Source organism: Tetrahymena thermophila, assembly GCF_000189635.1.
Source record: "Tetrahymena thermophila SB210 genomic scaffold scf_8254431, whole genome shotgun sequence".
NCBI classification, from domain to species: Eukaryota; Ciliophora; class Oligohymenophorea; order Hymenostomatida; family Tetrahymenidae; genus Tetrahymena; species Tetrahymena thermophila.
Window position 1 is genome coordinate 838,952 of NW_002476212.1, and position 16,460 is coordinate 855,411.

General features: G+C 21.6%; 5 protein-coding genes across 5 annotated transcripts; 1 reads left to right on the top strand and 4 right to left on the bottom strand. All coding sequences in view use genetic code 6, as the record gives it.

The window, feature by feature from the left end:
* Window positions 1-550: 550 nt before the first annotated feature.
* TTHERM_00571860 (ATP synthase F1, alpha subunit) lies at window positions 551-4,736 on the bottom strand (the record flags this gene model as incomplete). Its single annotated transcript, XM_001027692.3, has 8 exons — window positions 551-644; window positions 801-1,034; window positions 1,130-1,614; window positions 1,809-2,038; window positions 2,956-3,125; window positions 3,193-3,288; window positions 3,781-3,953; window positions 4,578-4,736. The coding sequence occupies 8 exons, from the start codon at window positions 4,734-4,736 to the stop codon at window positions 551-553; spliced, it is 1,641 nt and encodes a 546-aa protein (XP_001027692.2).
* Window positions 4,737-6,337: 1,601 nt separating this feature from the next.
* Window positions 6,338-7,349, bottom strand: TTHERM_000571827 (hypothetical protein; the record flags this gene model as incomplete). The annotated part of the gene is made up of 2 exons (XM_012799761.1): window positions 6,338-6,705; window positions 7,166-7,349. 2 exons carry the CDS (start codon window positions 7,347-7,349, stop codon window positions 6,338-6,340), a joined length of 552 nt encoding a protein of 183 aa, XP_012655215.1.
* A 495-nt stretch (window positions 7,350-7,844) lies between these two features.
* Window positions 7,845-8,648, bottom strand: TTHERM_000571828 (transmembrane protein, putative; the record flags this gene model as incomplete). Its single annotated transcript, XM_012799762.1, has 1 exon — window positions 7,845-8,648. One exon carries the CDS (start codon window positions 8,646-8,648, stop codon window positions 7,845-7,847), a length of 804 nt encoding a protein of 267 aa, XP_012655216.1.
* A 3,234-nt stretch (window positions 8,649-11,882) lies between these two features.
* On the bottom strand, window positions 11,883-12,512 carry TTHERM_000571829 (transmembrane protein, putative; the record flags this gene model as incomplete). Its single annotated transcript, XM_012799763.1, has 1 exon — window positions 11,883-12,512. One exon carries the CDS (start codon window positions 12,510-12,512, stop codon window positions 11,883-11,885), a length of 630 nt encoding a protein of 209 aa, XP_012655217.1.
* Window positions 12,513-13,205: 693 nt separating this feature from the next.
* On the top strand, window positions 13,206-15,056 carry TTHERM_00571830 (hypothetical protein; the record flags this gene model as incomplete). The annotated part of the gene is made up of 1 exon (XM_001027689.3): window positions 13,206-15,056. One exon carries the CDS (start codon window positions 13,206-13,208, stop codon window positions 15,054-15,056), a length of 1,851 nt encoding a protein of 616 aa, XP_001027689.1.
* Window positions 15,057-16,460: the final 1,404 nt, after the last annotated feature.

A 16,460-nucleotide genomic window follows, 5' to 3' on the forward strand; every position in this document is an offset into this window, starting at 1 on the left:
AATTTGTATTGATGATTCGTTTTTGTCTATTTACTAGATAGACAAATATTACGTAAAAGTTTAAGCCAGTAGATTATTATTATTATCATCAACATTATTACGAAGTAATTTTCCTTTTAAATGTAAACTAATTTTGTTAAAAAAAGATGTTGAATAAAATTATGCTTGAGCTCTTTCTTTAGTAATATTTTTGACAAGAGTTAACAATGCAAAAATAAATATATAGATTTCTTTGTCTATTTGATTTTTTTAAAAGCATTAAAAGTGTTTTTATTAGTTGATGGAGTTTGAGTGAAATATTTTAGTTTATTTGATAAAAGAATTTTAAAGTAAAAGGAAAGTGTGTAAGTTTTTTGGAAGAATATAATGCAAAAGAAACATATAAAGAAGATATGTACGTATTAAGTTAAGTGTGAAATATATTAAATTATTGCATGAAAAGATAGAAGATTTCAAACAAAAACTCAATACTGAAATACTCTTTATTCAAGTTTGAATATATTCATATTTTTAAAATATTATGTATTTGCAAATAAAAAAATCAGATCAATCATTAGGCCTTGAGCTTGAAACCACCTTCTTGGATGAAGAGAGGAATAATAGTGTTGAGTTCATTAGTATCAACTTCGCTGAGATCACCAGAGCTATAATTAATTAATTTAATAAATTAAGTTTAAAAATATTTCAAAAAAAAAAGCAATTTAAAATATTTTTTTTTATTTAAACAACCCAAAATGCATGAAGATGAAATTGAGTGCTCTTTTTTTAAATATCTTGAAGAAAACAAAATAAAATCTTACTCTCTAATTCTTTTAAGGAGAGCAGAGTGGTTAGTTCTGACGTGTTCAAGGAACTTCTTTTCGAACTTCAAGACTTCAGAAGTGACGAGGGCATCTAAGAATCCCTTGACACCAGCAAAAATAATACAAACTTATTCTTCGACCTTCATGGGGGTATATTAGTTTTGTTTTAACATTTCAACTAATCTTTCACCAGTGTTCAATTATTATTGGGTCTTGGCATCCAAATCAGAACTTTTATATTATAAATTTAAAAATAAGTCAAAATTATTTTTGTATTTTTTAATTTTTTGTTATTGATCAGTTAATTTATTTGTAAATCTATTTACCCGAATTGGGAGAAAGCAGCAAGTTCTCTGTAGGTAGCGAGGGTAAGCTTTAAGTTACCGGCAATCTTCTTCATGGCCTTAATTTAAGCGGCAGAACCGACTCTAGAGACGGAAAGACCGACGTTAATGGCAGGTCTGATACCCTTGTAGAAAAGTTCAGTTTCTAAGAAAATTTAACCATCAGTAATGGAAATAACGTTGGTGGGAATATAAGCAGAGACATCACCAGCTTGGGTTTCAATGACGGGCAAGGCAGTCAAGGAACCACCACCGAGGCTGTCGTTCATCTTAGCGGCTCTTTCCAAAAGACGAGAATGGAGATAGAAGACATCACCAGGATAAGCTTCTCTACCAGGAGGTCTTCTCAACAACAAAGACATTTGTCTGTAAGCGACGGCTTGCTTGGAAAGATCGTCGTAGATAATTAAAGCGTGCTTGCCGTTATCTCTGAAGAATTCACCGATGGCGCAACCAGAGTAAGGAGCCTTTTTTTAATTAGAAAATTTTTAATAAATTTCATAATTTAGTAAAAATTGTTTAAAATTAATTAAATTATTTTATCTAATTTAATCTAAATTTCAATTTGAATTTTTAGTCAATTACTATAAAAGTGTGATAATTAAATAATTTCTTTTTAAAGCTTTTAAAGTAAGGAAATTAATTTTGAATTCATTTTTACCAAGAATTAAAGGGGAGCAGCATCAGAAGCAGTAGCGCAAACGACGATGGTGAACTTCATGCAATCGTGTTACTTAAGGATGGAGACCAAGTTAGCAATGGTAGATCTCTTTTGACCGACGGCGACGTAAATGCAATATAATTACTTCTTGACATCACCAGTGTTGAAGGCTTCCTTTTGGTTGAGGATGGTATCGATAGCGATAGCAGTCTTACCAGTTTATCTATCACCTAATTTAGTTAAAAAATAAATTAATTTTAAATTCAAAAGTATCACTTATTTAGTTATTAAAAAATGCTTGCAATTTCTACTTAAAATTGTATTGATCAATTCTAATTTTAATTAAACCTATTTTATTTGCTAAAATATCTATTGAATAGTCTGATCAATTTATAAAATATGCAATTTATTTTAGTTAAATTTGTTGAATTAAAAATATATTAGTAGATAAATATTCTCAACGTTATTTTACAGATTTTAAACTAGAGAATTTGCTTATTTTCAAAATTTTAAGAGTAAAACGCTCTTTATTAGGTTCTCTAAAATGAATTCAAAGTAATAATTAAAATCAATCAATTTATCTTCCAACTTAAAAAAGATTTATCAATAAATAAAAAATTATTGATTTTTAAAAGGATCAAAGAATTAAAATTAAAAATCCAAAAAAGGGAATCTTTTTTCCTTCTTTTCTGATTTTTATTTGCTTATTTATTTATATTAATTAATTTTTTTATTTATTTATTTCCCCTTTTTTCTATTAAAAAGTAAAATGAAAATAAATTATTAAGGGATAAATAAGGTAAAACAATCCAAATTAATAAAATCTGTATTCTTTTTTTTTGTTTATATAAAGTCAAAGAGTATTTATCTTAAAAGCTAATCTATCAACTTTCTAATTATTTTTTGTTATGTTTATGTACTTAGTTTGTCACTCAATATTATGATTAGTTTTTAAATTATTAATTTTCATTCTTTGATTCCTCTTAATTTTATTTTCTGGTAAAATGATATTTTCTTAAATCGACTTAATTTTAAGATTATCGATTTAAAAAGATGAGCGATGGAAGGATAGTGATGAATGGATTTAAGGATATTGTAAGCAAGCATATAAGAAGCAAGTAAAATAAACAATCAATTAAGTAATTACCAATAATAAGTTCTCTTTAACCTCTACCGATAGGGACGAGGGAGTCGACACACTTAATACCAGTTTACATAGGTTGTCTGACGGATTGTCTGGGAATAATACCGGGAGCCTTGATTTCAACTCTGGCTCTTTGGGTGGTCTTAAGAGGACCAAGACCGTCAATGGGGTTACTATTAAAATTTAAAAGAGAAGCATTAAAAATATGATCAAATATTTCGGTAGGTTTAAATAATTTACCCTAAGGCATCGAAGACTCTTCCGCACATAGCTTCACCAATGGGGACATCGACGATGGCACCAGTTCTCTTGACGACATCACCTTCCTTAATATCTCTATCATATTTTAAATAAAATAAGACCACTTATTTTCAATTAATGAACACTTTCAATCAACTCACTCACTTATTTTCTCAATAATTATTAATGTTGATGAACTTTATCATTTTAAATAACTATGGCAAATAACGTACGCTCTTCATAATTAAATCTTTGCTTCATATTTATTGGAAGCAAGTGATGCTTACTAAATTTATTGATGATGATCTAAATTATCCTTAATGAAACTCATGGTTCAAACTTAAATACTTTTTTTGAATTTGTGAATAAAATATTGTTTTTCATATTTTTATTGACTTTTTTATTGTATTTTTAAGTATCTTTCGAAAAAGTAGGTAATTTGATTGATATTTTAATCAATTGATACTGAAAGAGCCCATAAAAGAGAGAAAATGCGGTAGTTGATTGGAAATGAAGTAAAAATGAATGTTGCTTGAAAGCTTTTTGACAGATGCTTTTTAGCTATTTAAAAAGGGATGAATTTTTTACCTATCATTACCCAAAACGACAACACCGACGTTATCAGTTTCCAAGTTAAGGGCCATACCTCTAATACCAGACTTAAATTCAACCATTTCACCTGCTTAGACCTTAGTCAAACCAAAGACTCTTGCAATACCATCACCAATTGAAATAACTGTACCGTATTCAGTAATATCGTTCTTTATATTGTTAAAAAAAATAAAGGTAAATTTCATCGTTATCACATTCTCTATAAAATCTCTCATCTTTTTTATTGATCTGCGTAATCATAAATAAAATCGATTGATCGATCATTTGATTTAAGGTTTTTAAATATGCTTGCTTCTAAATAATATAGTTAATCGCAAATAAAACTATGAAAGGCTTTCTTTTCTTGCTCTAAATTATTGCCACCATTTAAGTACTTTGCTCTAAATGTGGGTTGTTTAGCATTCGATTTCATTGACACCTATATATCTTTCTTTCTTGATAGGTAAAGAGAAGATAAAAAGAAAGGAAAAAAGGTATCTTCTCTTTGTTTTTTCTTAGTTTGATTTGGGAATAACTCTATACAAATAAATATCCAAAACAAAGCAAACTATTATTTTTATGAGCAATGGAATATATAAATCTTGTCTAATCCCTCTAATGGTTTTACTTTTTAATGCTTCTTTTTTTATGTTGTCTAGGCTATTTAGATTTAATTCAATTTTGTTGCTTTTTTGAAAGATATGGTTTGGTTTTCTTTGTTTTTTATAATTACTTAGTTGAGAACCCCTAACTCAATCAATGAGAGATGTAATTATTTTCTTAAGAATATTTACCTATTGAGTGATTCCCTTAATCTTTTCGGCGAGGACAACGGAGGCTTCACCAGTGGATAACTTCTTATCGGCTAAAGTCATGGAAGTTCTGAAGCCGAAGAAGGGAGTAAGAGCGAGTCTAGGTACTCTCTTGACTAAACTGTGGAAGTTTCTGATCATCTCTTTACTTTTTTTAGTCTTTAAATTATTATTTTTTTATTTTTTCTTTATTAATTTTTTTTCCTTCCCTTTTATTTTATTAATGAACTTTATATGTAATTTTTCCTTGCATATTTTTCCTCTTTTTTGTTTCAAAAGAGTCTCTTTCTCTCATTCTCATTGTAAAATCACATTCATTTTTTCATAGTTAATTTATTTTTCATATTAATCGCATACAAGGATACTAGCTAGCTAGCAAGTTCACATTCGTTTATATATGTACAATTCGTATCCATCTATGTTTTTATTTATTAATTTGTTATTTTACATATAAAAATAACAAATTATTGACTAAATCTTTAATTTTATTATCATATTTTTTCTCTCTGCCTTTTAATCATCTTTATATTTTTAATGAATTTTATATGCCACTTTCTTTGGATACTTCACAAACCATTTTTATTTTATGTTTTAAATTAAAAATAATTAAATAAATAAATAAAATCCTTCTTCAAGATTTCCATTTCTTTATTTAATGTTTAAGTATTTAATACTTTTTAATAAAAAACAAAGATAAACAAAAAATTAATAATTTAAAATATTCCTAATCAAAATAAAACTCAAAAAAACAAATTCTTTTTTATTTCAAATTTTATTATTAATTATCATTATTATTTCTAAAAAATATCTTTATTAACTAACTAATTGATTATTTATTATCACAAATTATAACAAATAGTTTGTTAATAATTTATATAAATCCATTTTAAATTCTAAATTATAATTAAAAATAGCCAAAATAATAATTATATTTAATTCTTAAAATAAATAGAGAAGATTTTAAATATTTTAATTCTGAATAGTTTTTATTAACTTTAAGATTATAAAAACTTAATTTGAATGAATATTTTTTTAAATGTAGAAAAATAGCTATTTCACTTAATATTTTAAGAAATATAAAATTGGCTTTAGTAAATATAAAATACAACTAATAATAACTTATCTTACTTTTTTTAATCATGAATAAAAATCAATATTGTTTGGTGTTTATTAAATTAGAGCTTGATAATATTAATATTAATTTTAATTTAAATATTACTTAAATGATTACTTGAAAAACCTAAATATCAAAAATATAAAAAAATTAAATCAATTAGCAAATAACCTTAATTTTTTTTAATATCAATTAAAAAATAATATTTTTTGATGAGGTATTTAAATATAATACACTAAATTAATTTTACTAAATTAATAAAACATAAAACAGACAAATAATTATGTAATGAAACAAATTAATTCTAATTTTTTAAATAAAGATCTCTTTAATTATTACTATTAATTAATATTTAAAGCTGAAAGAATTTTAAGGTATTTTCTATTAGTTTTTTTAATAGTTTTTTTTGAATGACATTTTATTTTATAAAAATATCAATTATTTTTTAATTAAAATATAGAAAAATAAATAATTTTTTGAGGTTTGATTTTCGTATTAATCGTAAACATTTAAATTCATGAATAGGATACTCTTTTTATTAACTTATAGAATAATTAAATATTTTAAATAATTTTTTTTTACTTAACATCCTTTAAATAATTAATAGTGGAATTAAAATAAATATTTCTCAATCTAAAATTACTTTGATAAACTTTAAAAAATAAAATTAAAGAAACATATTAGTGTTTCTTTGAATTGAATTGCTATTTTGTTTTTTGTTCTCTTTATAAATATCTACTAGTTTTGAGCATATTTAATATTTTTATTCTTTAAATTATTAAATGAAAATATATACTAATATTTATATTTACTTTAACTATTTAGTTTTTATTGTTAAGAGAAAAATAACTTTTTTAATTTTTAAGTTATTTATATACTCAAGTAAAATATATTTATAATCAAATTTCGTAGGTTAAATTTCATTTTAATAAATTTTTGTTTTGATGATTGAGATCAACTTCATAATTATTATCTACAACGCTTAGAGTAGATCAACTTTTTAAATAATAAGAAAAAAACACTAAAAACTTATATTCCTACAATATAGTACTTGAATTGAAAACATATTGGGATATTAAGTCTACTGATAATTAAAAATAATTTAAATATACTAAAATTTTTTATTAAATTATTAGTAAATAAACAGATGATATCAGATAAGCAATTTTCTTAGATAAATTATCATAAAATAAGAAAAAGAAGAAGGAGAAGTAACTTAATAATACTTTGCTTTGAAGGAGCTCAAATGTCTTAATTCTAAATGTAAAACTAAACAAATAATTTAACCAATTTAGGAAATAAGGAATCAAATTTTTTCAGTGATATTCATGAAATCGATAAAATAAATTTCGAAATATCAAAAATAGGTTCTGAGATATTAAGAATTACTCTCATGGTTAAATAGCGTAATATAAAAGATATAAACAAAAATTTTTAAGCAACATTAACTAATTACTTCTTAGAGTGCTACGTCTGTACTTTGCTGTTGAAGCATATGGGTCTTTAGTACAAGAGAGAAGTAAGGAAGATAATGGAGAGTAATCTTATGGTGAGATAGATTCAAGAATAAAATTGCGATGAAATTTAATGCTCTTTTAATGAAAATGAATAATAAATAATGGAAAAAAATTGCTCCTCATATATATAATCTATTGAAGATGATATAATCAGCAATAAAATAATTTCTAAAAAACAAAATAAATGTAAGACTAATAAAAAATTAGCCAAATATATACTCTTAATTAAGGTATACGAAGAGCAAATTAATCAATATAAATTAAGAGAGGAATATATTGATATGTTGGTTGAAAAGATAAATGAAAAAATAGATTGTTTTTCTAAAGATAGTCAAAAATACATCACAGAATACTAAAAAAAGCTTTGTGCTGTGCTTCTTCTTCAGCATTTTCTATAAACTAGTAAAGGAAATGAAATAAATAGCTTTTGTGAACTCTGGAATTCTGTCTTTGTTAATCTTCCGCTGTACTATTTTGCTAGAGAAAATAATATTTTTTATAATAAGATTAAAATGGGAGAAGAGTCATCACAAGAATATTTAAATTAAATTTTGAGCAGTGCTGAACTAAAAATTAAAGTTTAAGAAAATTTACAAGATTAATTAATTAAAACGAATTTCAGTGAAACATAAAAATAGAAGAAAAATATAAAAATTGCAAATTATAAAAACATAAAATAAAATCCTCCAAATATTAATTTAGATTATTTTTAGATAGCAAATTAATACTATGGATAGCAAATTAAATTAGAAAAATATTCAGATTAAAATTTATTATTAAAAAACTTTCTAAAGCTAGAAGAAAATCAAAAGATAGAGTGCAATGACATAAACAATGATGAACTTCATATGGTTGCTAATCAAATTAAAGTTGTAAATATGTTGGGTAAGTTAAAGCCAAAAATAAAAAAAAGAAATTTTAAAAGAAAATAAGAGCTTCTAAAAATAGATTCAAATTAGAATTTACCTTCTAAAAAAATAAAGATGCTTTAATAAAATGAAAGTATTTCAAGTAATCAATTATAAAAATTTTAAAATGATTTACAGCAAGACTCCTCCTTTTAAGACATGTAATCAAGTACTAATAAAAATTAACTAAATAGTGATTTATAATATGAGATTTAAGAAAAGAATAATAATGATAATAAAAATATTAACAAACAAGTGAAATACCGTTTTATATGAACTAAATAAAGAATTATAACTTCAAAATTATACAAACTAAAATTTTTGAAATTTATAACAAAAAAAGAAATTAATTAGCAATTATTTCAAGCATCAATAATAACTAATCTAACTTACTAATGAACTAACCTAATTTAATATTTATTATTAAACTACTATTCAAATTTACTATATTTATTATGTAAGTATCTTAATTTTCTTACTATTATAAAACTTTTACTAGTACAATTTATTACATTTTTATTCAAATATTAAAGAAGAATTATGAATTTATTTGAAAGGATTTATTATATATATATATATATAAAACATATTTTTATACAAAATGTAAATATTTGCATACATTTTTTTTATTTAATTAATCCAAACTTTCCTTTTATTTGCTATATAAGTATTTATTTTACTTTTACTATTATAAACCTTTTCTTAAGTAAATTATATTATGCTTTTAATGGAAAATATTAAATAAAAGCTATGTTTTTTGTATTAAATGGAATAAGTTATAATTAAAAAAAAACTATTTTCTATGATTGTGCAAAAGATTTATTTAAAATTACTTATTTGTTAAAGTTAAGTAAATAATTAACTTTAATTTTATTTTAAATAAATGTAATAAACAGAATGACTTTTGAACTCATTAATTATTAAAATTTCTAACTTACTTCAAATATACGAAATAATACGTTTATATTTATTTAATTTAAAATATAGACTTGATAAATATGAAATTTTAAAAGTCTTATAAAATTAAAATACTTAAGCTAGTAGTTAAATAATTATTATTTATCTATATATCTTGCTTAACTAAAATAGATTAAGTTTGCTAAATAATTTAAATAATTGAATTAGACATATTAAATTTAAATAATTTAATTAGATATATCAAATTGAAATAATTTAATTAAAAAATTAAAAAGACATTGTCAGCAATTTTAAATAAGCCTATCGAAATTATTATATAGTAAAATAAATAGAAATATTTATCTACTTTTATAATTTAAATAAAGGAAATAAGAATTTTCAATCAATCTTTTACCAATTTAAAATTCTTAAATTCAATAAAATTTTTAAAATATTTCAAAAATTTATATTTTTATTTACAGCTAATTTTTTTGTTTTATACAAATTAGAAAAATAAATAATCAATTTACTACTTTTATGAACAATTAAAATTTTTATGAAATATCTTAAATTTATTTAATTTACTTATTACACATCTACGAAAGATAAATTTGATTATTTATTTTAATTAAAAGTAAACATTTTTTAAATTACAAGGCATATAATTCACAATTTTTAATAAAATTTTTCTATTTTAATTAATTATTTATAAAAATATAATTTAATCCTAAAATAGTAAAAGTTTAAGTAATGAAAGTTTCTGATGTTAAAAAAATTCAGAATATTAAAAATAAACATATTAATATTTTTTTGATAATTAATTTCAAAATTAAACATATTTTTATAATTAAATATCATTCTTAAATCAATAAAAAGTTAAAAAAGTAATATTTTATTTTATAAAAATGAAACAAATGGTACTAAGGTATTGTTTGATCTATTGCAAGCCGAACGATAGATGCATGCTAGGTTATTTCTTTAAATATATACACAATTCATTAAATAATTGTTTTTAAAAAAGCAAAATATATTCAATCAAAATTTGAATTTAAGAAAATAAAGTATTTCGTTTGCTGTTAAAAGTTTATTATTTGTTAATTTTATTAATTCAAATTTAGCTTATAAAAATATTAAATTATCAAAAATATTATCTGTATACACTAATTATTTTTTTAGTATGAGTTACTTGTTTAATTTTTAGCAAATCTTGTAGTAAAATTATAAATTTTAAGCTTATTTTTTAGTTACTAATTTTATAATAGATAATAAAAATTACTTTATTTATTTTTATTTTTGAAACAATTAAGTAGTCAACTAAAATTTTTAAAGAACTTTAATGAATTTAAATAAATATGTTATAAAACCTCTTTTTCTTTTTAGCGTTAAGGCAAATTGTTTTAAATTTAGCTGAACATACTTTAAAATGTTTGGAATTTTTAATTAATTTCACTTCTATTAAATTAATATCAAGAATTTATCTCATAAAAGGTAATTTTTTTAATTTTTAAACAAAAAAAAATTTTGTTGTATTAATTTGTTTTAAAATGATTCTTCAAATAGTTTTTTAAAAATTATGAATAATTAATTAGCTCCATATGTCTAAATAAATTATTTTTTTTAATTTATTTTTTATTTATTTTTTAGAATTTCTTAATTATAAGTTAGAAAAGAATATTTTATTTAAATTTTATTAAATACTGTTTTACGTAACAAATTGTGATTTATTTTTCTTTTTTGGAATAATATCAAGATATTTTAATTATAATATTAAATTTTTTTCATTTCTTATCAATTTTTATTTAGAATTCTTCATAATACTCTAGAAAAATCATTTTGTTATAGTTTTAAAAAATGCTGGTTTAAATTTAATTTAAAAAAGTTTATCTTAACTCAGTATATTTTTAATTTGTTTTTTCTCACAAAAAAATACTAATTTATTTTTGCATTTTTCGCCCAAATTAAGGTGCTACTTTTAAAATTATTCATCAAATAGTTTTTTTGAAGTAAAGAACATTTAGTCAGATTAAACTAACAATTTTTATAACATTGGTAAATTTAATTTTTTATTACTTCTTTTTAATTATAAAAACTGCTAAAAATATATTTAAAATAATCAATAATTTACAACTATTTATGTAACATTATTTATACTAGTTAAATTTTAAATCCAATAGTATATTTCTAACGCATACTAATTGTAATTTTTAAAAATAATTTAAAATAAATATATATATAAAGCTGACCAATTTTAAAATCAAAATAATAACACTGTTCTTAATTTTCTAAAGCTAGCTGATTTTGATATTTACTAGCATAATTTAATATCCTCTTTCGCTACTAATTATAAAAAAGTATAAATATATTTTAAGTTGAAGAGTTAAATTAGTTAAATAAAATTATATTTTTATATCCTATTGTTACAATATATTATGAAAAAATCTATGCTATTATCGATTATCAATATAATTGCTGTATTATCTCAAAATACATATAAATTTATTAATTGCTTGTTATACATTAATTTATTTATTTAACAATGAGTATTCTTTGTTTTTTTATTAAAAATAAATCAATTTTAATTCTAAAATATTTAAAATTTGAAATATAATTAATAACTTGAGCAATGAATATATTCAGACTCAGCGAACTGCGAACTGACCTTAATTCATATTACTTTAGCCATTCTTAATTTAGCAAGAAAAATAAAAAATATCATTACATATTTTTCATATAATTTTATTTTCTAGTGACTCTACACAAAGTTATTGACTTTGATTGATGTATGAAAAAAGTTGAAATATTTATTAATAATATAAATGTACTTCAAGCTTATAAATTTGTTTTTAAATATTCATACTGAGAATATAAAATGTTTTTACTAAATTTCAAATAAGTAGTTTTATGTTATTTGAAAAAATAAATTAATCTTTAAACAAACATTCTATTTTTATCTTAATATGGATTTAATCACTTTGCAAACTTAAAATATGAATGACTTTTACTAAATAATTGAATAAATATTTATTTTATCTTTATGATGCAGTTACAATCTATCCATGGTTTTTTATGGGCTTTTCCATTTTATACAACTGAAAAATTGTTTTAATCTTAATTTGAAAGATAAAAATAATTGCTGATCTGCCATAATTTACAGGAAATTTATGTTTCTTAAGAATGAAAGTTAAAAAATTGCTAATTTATTTGTTTTTAACATAACTAAAAACAGCGCTGCTAAGCACTAAATATAAAAGCAATATTTTAAAAAACAATTTTAAAATTATTTTTGTTATATGAAATTCTTTTTTTCATTTTAAACTAAAATTGATAATTTAAAAAAGGAGTTTTACTTAATTTTATGCAATATTATTTGCAACTTTAAAGAAATTAAAATGCTGCTTAATTATGTAAGGACAATTAATAGAAGCTTGATTTCATTTAAATAAAATAAACTGCTAGATGAGTTAAATTTTTTAAATACCATAAAAATTTTTATCTTAAACCGCTCTTGATTGTTAATTTTACTATTAACATTATTTATTTGTTCTAAAATTTTACTTATGTAATTTATTTAAATTAACCTGTTATTCAAAGGAATTGTTCAGTTTTAAATTCCATTTGAAAAATAGGTATGTATGGCTTGCTTTATTAAAGTTAAACAAAAATAATAATAATAGTTTTAAGACATTATTTTTAAAAATTAAGAAAGAATAAATTAATATAGGCAATTAAAATAAATAATTTTTAGAATTAATCCTAAATATTTAAAAATAATTAATGCTAAAAGTATAAAACCAGAGTAAATGTTTATATGAAATGGAGATTTAATGGTTTAATAGTATACTGCATTATAGTTAATATTAATAGCAGATAAAAAACATGAATTCAAAAATTTTTAAAAAACTCAAAAGTGTAATTAAAAATTTTTTTTTATGTATAAATGATAACAATAACAACAACAATAACAATTATAATGACAATAATTATACTGACAATAAAAACATAAATAATGTTGATAATTAAAAACAATAGCAGCAAAACAATTAATACTAAAATAAGTATTGCAGAAACAACGAAGTTAATATCAATTATTAAACAATAATAATTATATTAACAAAAAAGCAATTAATTACTGTCTGATTTTAAAACAAAGGGTATATTAAATAATTTAAATAACATGAACAAAATTTGTAACACTGTTGAGTAGTTCTCTGAATATACAGAGTAGCCTTAATAGGCAGTAGTATACTCAACTGTGCATGAAATTCCTGAAATTAAGGATTAAATAGACGTTATTGCTTCCGAGATACTCCGTATCACCCTTGATGTTAAAAAAAAAAATATAAAAGACATTAACAAAAATTTTTAAGCGACTTTAACAAATTACTTCTTAGAATGTTAAGTTTGTTAGCTCTTAACTAAACCGATGAACTTGTAGTATAAAAGAGATGTAAGAAAGATTGTTGAATAGGTACTTGACAAGCTCCTCAACTAAGAAACTACAGAACTCAAAAACCCTAAACTGTCTTCTAAGTTGGTTTAAAACTGGGATATCAATAGCATTATTCATCACATTGAGCCAATCAATCAAAACAATCATAATTATTATTGCTAAAGAAAAGAGACTTTGTCCTCTGATGTCCATAGTACGCAAATTAAATACCAAAATATGAGCCAAAATTCAGATAAATTGAATTGTAAAAGGTCATAAAATTAGATTTCGTAGCCTAAGCTATAGCGCTAAGTGCATAGCTCTTAGTATGTTAAAAAAGAGAAGATAGCCAAATACATAATGCTGATCGGTATTTACGGTGACTTTATAGATTCTTTTGGGCTTCAAAAAGAATTCGTTTAAGCTCTTGTTGATAATATTAAAATTGGTTCAAATACCTAAATTTTTTAGGTGGACTCACAGAAATACATTACAATGTACTAAAAAAAACTGTGTGCCATTCTTGTATTATAACATTACTTGCGTAAGCAAGACAGATTTAACTTCAAAAGCTTTTGTGATTTATGGAATTCAGTTTTTTTAAATCACAAATTATTTTACTTTGCCCGTGAGACAAATGTCATCTATAACAAAACATAAACATGCAGCCTGTACGAAGACTGTAACGGCAACTTTGACGCTAATTCGTAATAACAAAAAAAAAAGAAATGTAATCAGCTAATTATAAATTTTTACTAGTAAGGTTCTCAAATCAAAAAGCAAAAAATAAATGACAAAAGTGTAGGGATTGCATATCAAAAAAATTAAACGTTAATTAGAAAATACGAAGATGAAACAACAAAAAAATCAATGGCTAACTATAAAAGTATTCCTTAAATCAGTCCTGTTGTATTTTTAAATTACTATGAATGGGCATAAAAATCATTCTTTGCAAATAACAATAATAATTTTTGGGACAATTCACAAGAATTGTGTTAATAGTTTAGTGCTAGATAAACATAATGTTAAAATAAAAACAGTAATTTAGATAATTATGAATACGAAGCAATTTAAGAAGAAGCAGGTAATAATTGTCTCATTAATTCACCCTTATAGTCTTCAATATCTTTAGACTAAATTTCTCATCAAACATATAAAAAATAATAACTAAATTTAACAATAATTTCAAATAGTATAGAGAATAGAGAGAAAAACTAAACTCTTGTTATAATTCCTAGCACTTCTTATAAATATAAAGCAAAATAAAAGAAATAAAATTAATGCTAATAACAAAAATAGCAAACAGAATTAACAGAGATCACTCAGCTGTATGAAGGCTTTAGCAGATTTGAAAACTAGTTTCAAAATAATGTAGAAAATTTCAAATAAACTAAACAAACTACCAATTGCACTAATGAAAATAAATTTGGATTAGTTTTAAATTAGCAAAAAGCCGCTGAATGCTCTACTGCGAAATACAGATAATTACAATTAAATAGTATAAATCATCAGCCGGCTAGCCAAATTCTAGAGTACTTATCTTAATTTTTTAGTACTACAGCTGACTGCGATTATCAAAAAATTAAGCAAAGCTGAAGTTGATTGATTGCCTATGCAGTAAGCTACCTTTCTTTTTTTAATTTTATTTATTTACTCTAATTAGAAAAAAATTTACTAAATTACAAAAATTAATTAATTTGCTTTTTAAATATCAGCAAAAAATAATAATAATGATAAATATAATAATAAATAAATAAATGCCAAGCCTTTCTTTTAATTTACTAATTTAATTAACAATATAAACAGTTAAAAATTAAGAATTACTCTTGCTTATTTATATATGCTGTTTTAATTACTGATATATTTGATTTTTCATTATCAAACAACCTTTTATATATCTATCTATCTATTTGTTAATTTATTTATCCGTATTTTTTAGGGGTTTAAGTTTATAGAAAGAAAATCGACTTATGCTTGATCTTTCTATCCCATTCATTATGTAAAATATATTTCTTAAAATAAAATTGAATTGTATCCATATTTTTAAAAATTAAAACTAATTACAAATTATTAGTTAAAACTATATTTTTATGTCATTTTTTAGAAATAAAAATAAAAGATGGAGGATTGAAATTATATTTTTAAAATAATTATCTAAATGAACAAATAAATAATCATTTATGTATTATTGCTTTTATCAAATTAAGTAATTTTTGCTTAGACAAATTAATTAATTTACGAAATCAATTATAAGATATTTATAGAGCTGATTAAAGAGAAATTAAGGAACAAATCAAAATAACTTAAGTTTAATTTATTTTGATATTTACTTAAGCTTATAGATGTCTTAATTGAAAAAATAACAATCCAATTAACCAAGGTTTTTAGATTACTTATTTCTCAAAAAAAAATACTTCCTAAAAATTATTTTTCTAAATTCAATCAAAAACAGAATGAAAACATAAAATTAAAACAAAACAAATTTTTATTAGGATAGCAATTATTATAGAATGTGAAATATAAAATGTTTTAAAAGTTTAAATAAAAAAAATTAAAAATCTTTTCCAAGTTGTAATAAACTTTATATAATAGCAATATATCTCTACTATTTTATCTGTACTGATTGTAAAAATCCATTAATTTAGCATGAATTTTTACTTTCATTATTCTACGCATTTTAATTTAAAAATATTTTATGAAATAATTTTTAGAATTTTTTAATTAATTTTTATTTTATGTTTGTAATGAGTGATCATTTAAAAGCAATAATATTTAAAATTATTTATAACTAACTATTCCTATTTTGTATTTGTTATAATTCGTATTAAAATCAATTTAATTTCCATAGACAATATAGAAAAATATTTTAGAATAAAACAGATAATAATTAGAAAAATATAATTCACATTTTAATAAATATATTTATTTTTCTTATTTAAAAATAATAAACAAACAAACATACAGTGATGAAAATAAATTATTGACTTAAAAAAATTAATT